This window comes from Chrysochloris asiatica, unplaced genomic scaffold (genome assembly GCF_000296735.1).
Source record: "Chrysochloris asiatica unplaced genomic scaffold, ChrAsi1.0 scaffold00025, whole genome shotgun sequence".
Lineage (NCBI taxonomy): Eukaryota > Metazoa > Chordata > Mammalia > Afrosoricida > Chrysochloridae > Chrysochloris > Chrysochloris asiatica.
Window position 1 is genome coordinate 17,896,146 of NW_006408543.1, and position 11,821 is coordinate 17,907,966.

Sequence of the window (11,821 nt, forward strand, 5' to 3'; positions counted from 1 at the left end):
GGTCAGAGAAAAAGAGGAAGACCCCCAACGAGATGGATCAGCCAGGTGACATCATTGATGGAGGAAGACCTTCAACGAGATGGATCAGTCAGGTGACATCATTGATGGCATCAAGTGTGGCAGCGGTAGTGAGGTTGGCCCAGGATAAGACATTGTTTCGTTCTGCTGTGCATGGGGTCGCTATGAGTCGGTTCCGACCCGATGGCACCTGACAACAACAACAAGTCTGTGCAGGGTCGCTATGAGTCGGAACCGACTCCACAGTACTTAATAACAACAATAGTCTTTATAACAGTGACATAAAGTGGGTCCTATTATTATCCCTATGGTTTAGCCAAGGAAATCGAGGTTAAGAAAATGAAAGCCACGCAGACAGGGACCAGCAGAACTAGAGTTTGAATCCACATTGGTTTGATTCCAGAGTCCATGGTAAACTGTGGCAGATGTCTGAGATGGTTCTGTGAGAAGTTAGTTGGCACAAACACATAAAATGTTGGCTTACGGATAGTCAGAAAGCTAGTGGAGACAAACGGATGGTCAACCTGGGGTTAATCTACTGTTTGCTGCTGATAATAGACAACTACCCTCTTGGTTCCTGTGAGTCATGCATGAAAAGAGAAGTGGTGGGTCAGTCGCAGCAATTCCAGCTATCCCATTGGATACTCCAGACATGTGAGTGACGAAGCCACCATGGTTGTTCTAACCCCCAAAGACATCATCTGGGGCAGGAAAACCACCCAGAAAACTCCAGCCTCCCAGGCAGGATTCTGAGAATTGTAGGCTGCAACCACTAAGTTCTGGGGTGCTTTCCTATGCAGCATAGATAGCTCTGTCATTGTTGTTGTGGTTAGGTGCCATCGAGTCGGTACCGATTACAGCGACCTTACGCATAATAGAACGAAACACTGCCTGGTCCTGGGCCAATCTCACAATCGTTGTTATGTTTGAGCCCACTGTTGCTGCCACTGTACCAATCCCTCTCGTTGGGGGTCCTCTGTTTCACGGACCCTCCATGTTACCAAGCATGATGTCCTTCTCCAGAAACTGGGTTCCTCCTGATAACATGCCTGAAGTATGAGAGACCAAGTCTGGCCATCCAGACTTCTAAGATAACTCTGCTCACTGGAGGTCCGACACATCAATAAACTAAGTGAAAATTGTCTTGCCTGTTTTTTTAAACAGGGAGCATGGTGGTTCTGTAGAATAAGTACTGGACTGGATTACTAACTCCAAGGTTGGTGGTTCAAACCCACCAAATGCTCTGTGGGAGAAAGATGAGAGACTTTCTGCTCCCGCAACACTGCACAGCCTTGGAAACCCTACACAGGCTCGTTATGAGTCAGAAACCACTCGATGGCACTTAATAACAGTATTTTAAACAGTTCTGTGTTTTCCCCTTTGACATTTCCACAATAATCAGGAAAAAAAAATTTTTTTTCATTGCGAGATTTTGCTGTGTCTTGGGTCAGTGACATATTTTTCTGTTTTCTCTTGAAGGACTTTTTAAAGCCTTGGGGGTTCCTCTTGGGAGTAAATAGGACAATAAGGTGCCATCAAGAAAAAAAAGTTGCTCAGAAACGTGGCTTGAATCAAAATATCTTAAAGTGCAGTATATTCTGGGGATAGTTTTCCTGGGAGGGAAAAAGAAACCCTTTGATCATCTGAGGCTTGAAACATAAGCTTGACCTCAGACATGAGCTCATTTCAGACATGGAGCTTATGAGGACATTGAAAAAAGTTCTAGTCCAAAGAATGGTAGCTGTGAGCTCTGCAGAATACCAAGGACAGGTAATAAATAAGAATGCTTTTAGCTATAGGTAGCAGAAAACCCAATTAATAATGGCTTAAACCCAACATTGGCAGTTCTCCTATGAAGCTGAGGTGATTGAGTTGAACCAGCAGGTGTTAGGTGGGTCTGATGAGATTCTCATGCTTTGAGTCTAGCCCAAGGTGCTGTTTCTTCTGGGAAGTTATGTCGTAACCAGCACTTAATCATTCTGCTAGAAGCCTTGACAATTCTTGGCCCTTTGTAGTTGGTCTTTACAGGGAATTCTTTCTTTTACATTTGTTTTTGGTGGAAATACACATAACAAGGCACCTACGCCTGTTCACCATGTTCTTCACAGATACTGTCCGTGATACTGGCAGTTCTTCCCACTGTGTTACCATTTTCATGCTTTCTACCCATATATTGCTTCCCCCCACCCCCCGTCCCCCCAGTAACTGACACTCTGGAGGGAATTCTTTGGAGTCACTTACCTGTAGCCATACCGGACATGTTTCTGATGGCTGAATTCCTTTGTAGAATGAAGCTCCGTATGACAGAGGGAAAGCAGGCTCTCAGGTGGGACAGGAAGGTCATGATACACCTTTAAATGAGCTGCAGAGCCTTTGGGTGAGGGAAGAAAAGGGAAGGAGACAAATGAGAAATGCCGAAGGTGCAGTTTCTGTGTGGGATAGTCCAGTTCTGTGTAGGATGCTAACCTCCGGGCAGTTCTGGCCATGCTCTGAGCATGGATGGGGGGTCAGGGGCAGACTCCCCAATAAGCAAGGTAAACACAGCTTACTTGTGTTTACTTACTAATCTGTGGTGGTCACATGGTTTCACTAATCTGGTGAAAAATTAGTGAAAATTCACTAATCTGGTGAAAAACATGTGGCACGATTCACTACAGATTAGCAACAAAGCATGACTAAGCCTGTGCTTACTTGATACTTCATCTTCATCTGGGATTGTAAATTTGAAAAGAGGTTTTTATTTTTCAGTAATTCCTGTGGGTTTGAGAGAAAGACAGCTACTAGTCAGATGTACAAGCAGAATCTTTGATGTAGAGTGAAAAAATGTGAACTTGTTCACTACAGATTAGTAAGTAAGCTGTGCCTACCTTGCTTATTGGTTTATCTGGCACTGGGAGTGTTTCTTGAGCAGTTTTCCCAGTTACATCTTAGTTTCTAACAAGAAATTCTTTACTTTTGCTCATGCCCTTCTCTTGACCTGGAATGTCCTTCCTTCCTTCCCAGCTAGAGATTGGACAGGCCATTCAGAGCCCACTTCAGTATCTACTGCCCCTTTGAAGAGGCCAATAGGCTTGGGTCCCCTTTCACCCAGAGATTTTGGCCTGGAGTTCTCATTGGCCTGGAAGTCTACCTCACTCAGAACTTCCTCTCTCCTTGAGTGACCTGAGGCCCTTGAGGGAGAAACATTTCTTTGGCTTCTCACACAGGCTCCAGAGCACTTAACACATGCTGTACACATAGCAAGTGCCAGAAAAATGCATGATCAAATGAACCAATGAATAAGCACCACTTGTAATGACAAATGAAATACCAGTCCGGGTTTCTGTCTACAACTGACTTGTGTTACTTAGATTTAAGTCCCCAGGAAGTAGGGGTTTTATGCTTTCTTCTTTACATCTCCCACCACAACCAAGGCTATTACTGTAAGCAGGTTCCTTAAACAGATTTTTGGTGCATATATGTATAAATGAATATTGTGATTTTTCTTAAAAGAGATGATCTCAAAGTTGTAAGAAATTACTATCAGAAAACGATCCTATGAATGAATATTTTGTACTCTAGAAAAGGAAGTTTCAATGTGTAAGCAAAAAATTAGGGCTAGAGAACAACTTGTACCACGCATCTGTCAGTTTGTCGTATTGTGTTGCTGTGATGGTGGGAGCTATGCCACTGGTATTTGAAATTCCAGCAGGGTCACCCATGGTGGATGGTTTCAGTAGAGCTTTTACACTAAGATAGACTAGGAAGCAGGAGAGGCAGACAACTTCTTAAAGGTCAGCCACTGAAAACTTTATGAATAGCTGTGAAGCACTACCTGATATAGTTAGTGCCTGAATATGAACCCCTCAGGTTGGAAGGCTCTCAAAATAGGACTAGGGAAGAGCTGCCTCCTCAAGGTAGAGTTGACCTTAATGATGTGGATGGAGCAAAGCTTTCTGAACCTTCATTTGCTGATGGGGCACAACTCAAAGTGAGAAGAAACAGCTGCAAACATCCATGAATAATTGGAACATGAATCTCAAGACCTGTCTTGAAGTACAATGCTGTCTGTGATAAGATGCTATTTATACAAGACTACAGGGAAGAACAGTTAATAGCATTATTATTCAAATTTGTGGACCAATCACTAAAGCCAGTGATGATGAAATTGAAGAGTCCTACCAGCTTCTTCAGAGTCCTGGTATGGCACTGTGGGTTAATGCGCTGGACAGCAAAGTCGTTTGAACTGCAAGATCAGCAGTTCAAGCTCACCAGCCTCTCCTCAGAAACCATACACAGGGTCATTTTGGGTCATAACCGACTCGATGGCACTTAACAACAACAACCAACTCCTTCAGTCTAAAATTGATTAAAATAAATAAATAAATAACCAAGATTCATTGATAATTTCTGGTAATTGGAATGCAAAAGTTGGAAACAAAGAGAAAGGATCAGTAGCTGGAAAATATGGTCTTGATGATTAAAATTATGCTAGATATCACATGATAGAATTTTGCAATGCCAATGACTTAATAATTGGAATACCTTCTTTCAATTATAAACATGGACCTCAACAGATGGAATAGACAAGAATCAAACTGAATATATCTGTGGGAAGAGATGATGGTGAAGCTCAGTATCATCAACCAAAACAAGACAAGGGACAAATGGAGGAATGGACTGTCAATTCCTTGTAGACAAGTTCAGGGTGGGGCTGAAGAAAATTAAAACAAGTCCACAAGAGCCAAAATATGACCTTGAATATGTCTCAACTTGACACCATCTCAAGAACAGATTTTCTGCATTAGACACTAATGACCAAGGACCACAGGAGAGTGGGATGATATCAAGAACATCATATATATGAAGAAAGAAAAAGGTCATTTAAAAAACAAGAAAGAAAAGACCAAAATGGATATCAGAAGAGACTCTAAAACTTTCTCTTGAATGAAGAGTAGCTAAAGTGACTAGAAAAAAATAAGGAAGAAACAGAACAGAAAATTTCCAAGGGCAGCTTGAGAAGACCAAGTATTATAATATAACATGCAAAGACTTAGAATTTGTAAACAAACAAGGAAGAACATGTTCAACCTTTCTCAAGCTGAAAGAATCGAAGAAAAAATTTAAGCCTCTAGTTGAAATATTGAAGAATTCTATGGGCAAAATGTGACTGTCCCTGGAAATATAAAAAGAAGATGGAAGAATTACAAAGAGTCACTATACCAAAAAGAATTGGACAATGTGCAATCATTTCAAAAGACACCATATGATCAAGAACCAATGGTATTGAAGGAAAAAGTCCAATGTGCACTGAAGACACTGGTGAAAAGCAAGGCTCCAAGAATTGATTAATAGAAATTGAAATGTTTCAACAACCTGACACAGAACTGGAGACATTCACTTGTCTGTGTCAAGAAACTTGGAAGACAGCTTCCTGGCCAACTGATTGGAAGAGATCCATATTTATGCTCCTTTCAAAGAAAGGTGACCCAACAGAATGTGGAAATCATAAAACAATATCATTAGCATCACCTGTAAGTAAAGTTTTGCTGAAAATAATTAAGTAATGGCTGCAACAGTACATTGACAGGGAACTGCCAGGAATTCAAACTGGATTCAGAAGAGGACTTGGAACAAAGGATATCATTGCTGATGACAGATACACCTTGGCTAAAAAGCAGACAATGCCAGAAAGATGTTTACTTGTGCTTTATTAACTATGCAAACACATTCAACTGTGTGGAACCTAACAAACTATGAGTAACATTACAAAGATAGATATTCCAGAAAAAAAAAAAAAAAAAGATAGATATTCCAGAACACTTAATTCCTCTGTACATAGACCAAGATACAGTTGTTCAAACAGAAAAAAGGGAACACTGAATGGTTTAAAATTAGGAAAGGTGTTCTTCATGATTGGATCATTTCACCATATTTATTCAATTTGTATACTGAGCAAATAATCTTCATATGTTATATGAAGAAGAATATAGCCTCAGGATTGAAGGAAGAGTCATTAGCAACCTTAATATACAGATGACATACCTTGTTTGCTAAAAGCTCAGAGGACTTGAAATACTTACTGATAAGGATCAAAGACTTCAGTATAGATTACATCTCAATGTGAAGAAAACAAAGACCCTCATAACTGGACCAATAAGTAGCATCATGACAGATGGAGAATAAATTAAAGTTGTCCAAGAGTTCAATTTTCTTGGAAACACAGCAATGCTTGTGGAAGCAGCAGTCAAGAAATCAAACAATGTATTGCATTAGACAAATCTGCTGCAAAAGACCTCTCTAAAGTATTCAAGAACAAACATGTTAGTTTGAACACTAAGAGAATTTGACTCAAGCCATGGTATTTTCAATGGCCTTAAATGCATATGAAAATTGGAAAGTAAATAAGAAAGACTATAGCATAGTGGCTATGAATAGGGTTGAGAACTGCAAGGTCAGCAGTTCGAAACTACCAGCTATTCTGCAGGAGAAAGATGAGGTGTTCTGCTTCCGTAAAGATTTACAGCCTCGGAAACCCTGTACAGAGTCACTATGAGTTGGAACCGACTCCATGGCACATAACAACAACATAGAAGAGTTGATACATTTGAATTATGGTACTGGAGAAGAATATTAAAATTACCATGGACTTTCAGAAGAACGTCTTGGAAGAAGCGTAGTCAGAATGTTCCTTAGAAGTGAGGATGGCGAAACTTCATGTCTCATACTTTGAACATGTTATCAAGGAGGAACCAGTCCTTCGAGAAGATATGCTTGGCAAAGTGGAGGGTCAGCAAAAAAAGAAGACCCTCAAAAAGATGGATTCACACAGTGGCTTCAACGATGGGCTCAAACAATTCTGAGGCTGGCACAGGAATGGGCAGTGTTTTGTTCTGGTGTGCATAAGCTTGCTATGAGTTATAACCAACTGGACAGCACCTAATAATTAACAACAGAAGGCAATTGGCATAGTTCACAAAGACATACATCCTACAATGATGAGTATCGGCTAGGGTATTAACAGCTAGCGAGCAGCAATTTAAGATGGTCTCTCCCTGTTTGGTATAAGGAAGAATGAAAAAAATCAAAGACTCAAGGAAACAATGAGTCCAAAGAACTAATGAACCACATAAACTACAGTCTCAGGAACCTGGGAGACAGCAGAACTAGATGGTACTCAGCTACTGATGCTGGCTGCTCTCAGCTCTTGATTAGTGCCATAAAAGGTCCTGGACAGAATAGGAGAAAAGTATCGAACAAAGTTCAAAATCATAAAGCAAACCAGAACTCCTTGTCTGATAGAGACTGTGGTTCTTGTACATCCTTCAAAGCTGGAACTGAACCCACTACCATGGATCACCTTCCAGCGAAATCACAGACAGGCCCATAAAGTCCACAGTAACATTCATGAGCAATGCATTCCACAGAACAATTAGTCCTATGAAACCAAAAGAGTAGCATTTGCCCCAAAACAAAGCTCAGAAGGAAGGAAGGGGGAGGGAAGAAAGATGAGGGGAGATGGGACGCCCAGAGAGGAAGTAGGATAAATCTGTTATTGCGAGGGAATTGCTACTCATTTTACGAAACAAATATGTGTAGATATTGTTGAGTAGAAACTAATTTGCTCTATAAACATTCACTTGAACACCTATAAATAAATCAAAACAAAACAACAATACAGGGGAAGACCTCTGTATACAGGGTTGATAGGGATGGGCAACCTAGACATTGTCTACCTAAACTGGGGGGGCTATAAAGGCATGAAGTGACTGGCTTACAAGTTTTCAAGAGGGAGTTTAGTTTCAGTGTGTGCAGGGGAAGGTAGAATCCCACTGAATAGTTCTCATCTTGTCTAGATGGGTCTGGTGAAAAGATATGGGGATAAGATCCTTATATTATTCAATAGTGAGTAATTGTTATCATGACTAATTGTGACTGTCACAACTGTAAAGGTAGAAGTTTTATAACAAAAAGGGGGGAGTAGTTAATTTTACAGAAACAGAGGGCCCTAGGACCATCAAGGGAGAAGAGCATGAGTGGAATGCGGGACCCTATCCAGAGAAGCAATGAGCTCTGGTAGTGTAGTGGTTACAAGTTGGGTTGCCAACTTCAAGATCAGCAGTTCGAAACTACCAGTGGTTCCACAGGAGAAAGATGAGGCATTCTGCTGCCGTAAAGATTTACGGCCTCGGAAACCCTGTGCAGGGTCACTGTGAGTCAGAACCAACTCCATGGTACTTAACAACAACAACATCTAGGGAAGCAGCGACACCAGAGATGGAGGCAGAGATGAGGATATGGAAAAAGGGAGCAGCTGAGGACTCTAGACTCATGGAAATGGTTAATGTGTTCAGGTGCTAACAAAGGTTGGAGGTTTGATTCCACCTGGCAGCGTACTGGTTATGAATCGGGCTGCGAACCTTAAGGTCAGCAGTTTGAGACTACCAGCTGCTCCACGGGAGAAAGATGAGGCTTTCTGTTTCCGTGAAGATTTACAGCCTTGGAAACCATGTACAGGGTCGCTATGGGTCGGAACCGACTCGATGGCACTTAACAACAACAACAACAGAGACACCTCAGAAGAAAAGTCTAATGGTCTGCTTCTGAAAAGTCAGCCATTGAAAACCCTGTGGAACCTAGTTCTATTCTGACAGAGCTGGGGTCACCATGAATTGGAGCTGACTTGACAACAACTAGTTTAGATGACAACATTCTGTTAGCCTCCAAGACACCATTACCGGTACCACTGGTTTTCAAATGAACTCCAACTCACGGTGACCCCGTGTGTGTCAGAGTAGAATTGTGTCCCGTAGAGTTTTCAGTACCTGGTTTTTGGGAAGTAGATCTTCAAGACTTTATTCTGCGATGCCTCTGGGTGGATTTGTACCTCCAACCTTTCAGTGAGTAGACAAATGAGGGAGCGGTTTGTACCACCCAGGAACTCTTCAAAGCACAGCCCATCTTTTCTACCTAAATATACCCAGTGCCAAGCACAGTGCATGGCACAGCAGTGGGGACTCTGTAAATGTTTGAGGAACAGCTGATGGACTGCAGAATGAAGCCTGTGTGTTCAAAGCTCTACCAGGGAAGGTTCTGGAGGGTCCCAATGGGTTCTTTCCAGCTAAAGAGAAGTACCAAGTGGGAGTCCAAATCACCAATCTGTGTCTTCAACTCTAAGCTCATGAACAAAAAGCTTGACGACCTCAGGACCATTTTAAGGAAGACTCTGAGACTGCATAAACTCACTAATGGACAAAGCAAAAGGAACATGGCCCTGCCAAAGAACTGAGCGATATATTCCAACCAGAGAGTTCCTAGTCACATAACAAATGATCACTACCACCACCCTATATGGGGCACCCAGTGTGTGCCCAACACTACATACATACACCAGCCATTGATTCCTCAGCTCAACAAAGAAGATATTGTGAATCCCATTCTAGACAAGGATAATTAAAAAATGGCTACAACAGTACATTGACAGAGAGCTGCTAGAAATTCCGGTTGGACTCAGAAGAGCACGTGGAACAAAGGAGATCACTGATGATGTTAGATGAATCTTGTCTGAAAGCAGAGAATACCAGAAAGATGTTTACCTGTGCTTTATTGTCTATGCAAAGGCTTTTGATTGTGTGGATCATGACAAGCTATGGGTAACACTGAGAAGAATGGGTACTCCAGAAAACTTAATTGTGCTCATGAGGAACCTGTACGTAGGTCAAGAGGCAGTTGTTTGAACAGAACAAGAAGATACCGAATGTTTTAAAATCAGGAAAGGTGTACCAGGGTTGTATTCTTTCACCATATTTATTCAATCTGTGGAGTCCTGGTGTAGTGTCATAAAATACAGCACTGGACCACAAGGTCAGGTTGAACCGCAAGATTGGTGGTTTGAACTCACCACTCGCTCCTTTGAAACCTTATACAGGATCACTATGAGTCCAAAGCAACTGGATGGCATTTAACAATTCAATTTGTATTCTGTGCAAATAATCTGAGAAACCGGATTATATAAAGAGGAATGTCAGGATTGGAGGAAGGCTCATTAACAACCTGTGATATGCAGATGATACAACCTTTCTTCCTGGAAGTGAAGAGGACTTAAAATATTTACTGATGAAGATCAAAGACCACACAGCCTTCCGTATGGATTGCACTTCAATGTAAAGAAAACAAAAATCCTCACAACTGGATCAGTAAATAACATCATAATAAATGGAAAAAAGATTGGGATTTGTCAAAGACTTCATTTTGCTTGGCTCCACCATCAACACTCACAGAAGCAGCAGTCAAGAAATCAAATGACATATTGCATTAGGCAAATCTGCTGCACAAGACCTCTTTAAAGTGAGCAAAGCTGTCAGTTTGATGATTAAAGTGCATCTGACTCAAGCCATAGTATTTTCAACAACTTCATATGTATGTGAAAGTTGGGCAATGAATAAGGAAGACGGTAGAAGAATTGGTGCACTTGGAATTATGGTGTTGTAGACGAATATTAAAAGTGCCATGGATGTCCAGAAGAACAAACAAATCTGTGCTGGAAGAAGTACAGCCTGAATGCTCCTTAGAAGCCAGGATGGCCAGATTTTGTCTTTCATACTTGGCACATGTTACCAGGAAGGACCAGTCCCTGGAGCAGGATGTCTTACTTGGTAAAACAGAGGATCAGTGAAAGAGAGTAAGACCCCCCAATGAGATGGATCTGCACAGTGGGAGTAGCAGTGGGCTCAATTTGGATGGCAAGGACTGGGCTGTGCTTCCGTTCTGTTGTGCTATGAGTTGGAGCCAACTTGATGGCACCTAATAACAACAGACAAGGAAGCTGGGGCTCAGGGAAGTCAAAGATGTTGCCTAAAGTACTATAACTAGTAAGTCGGTTCCAACTCATAGCGACCCTGTATAGGGTTTCCAAGGAGTGGCTGATGGATTTGAACTACTGACCTTATGGTTAGCAATCCACTGCCTATCCTATGGTGCCATTGTCGGTTCCAACTTATAGAAACTCTGTAAGGTCTCTGAGACTGTAAATCTTTACAGGAGCAGAAAGCCTCATGTTTCTCCCATGGAACAGCTGGTAGTTCAAACTGCTGACCCTGAGGTTCGCAGCCCGATTTGTAACCAAAGGGATACTACAACGTGATTAAAAAGAATGAGGCATCTCTATCTGCCCTCATATGAAACAATCTCCCATAAATGAAAAATCAATGAGACAGGTGGAGAATCCTATATCGGATAACACCTCCCTTGCCCCATTCTGTTCACATTCACAAGGACCCTCTCTGGAAGGATGGAGGAGCGCCTGGTAACTGTGGTGTCTGCAGGGAGGGCGACTGGGTAAATGGGGCCTGGCTGGGAGCCCTGGCAGCTACACTGTTTTCTATGTGATTGGCGCGGCCCTGATGCAAGAGACACGCTCTACTGTTTATCATTTCTGTACCTTTTGAGTTGTACAACACACACTATTGAATCAAAATTAGAATTGAGTTTATAGATAAAATGAAATGAATCAAACCAATTTGGACTCGTGGTGACCCCATGTGTGAAGGCAAGTTGAATCTGGTCCTGTTTAAAGGAACCACACATTGTGGTCAAGTAAATCATTTCTTATAGTTCCAAAGCCGAGGTCTTTCACAATTTTTTCCCACTCATTCAGGAAATAAAAACAACACGGGGTCTAGGGGTTCCGACTTTCCATGCAGTCAAAAACATGTGTCTCAGGAGCCAGCATTCACCGAAGACCCACCTGAAAGAGGGATGCCATCTGCATATCCATTGAGGTCCCCCCGGCAAGAGCACCAACGAGCCAGCCACAGCAGAGAAG

At 41.9% G+C, this 11,821-nt stretch overlaps 1 protein-coding gene across 1 annotated transcript in view; it reads right to left on the reverse strand.

Annotated features, from left to right (window-relative positions):
- LOC102816050 (chromosome unknown open reading frame, human C14orf159) overlaps nt 1-2,362 on the reverse strand; it is an 81,330-nt gene extending 78,968 nt beyond the window's left edge. Inside the window, exon 1 of the mRNA XM_006839634.1 lies at nt 2,260-2,362. Within this exon, the coding sequence (XP_006839697.1) occupies nt 2,260-2,362 (103 nt within the window). The remainder of the gene's footprint in view (nt 1-2,259) is intronic.
- Between the last annotated feature and the right edge of the window lie 9,459 nt (nt 2,363-11,821).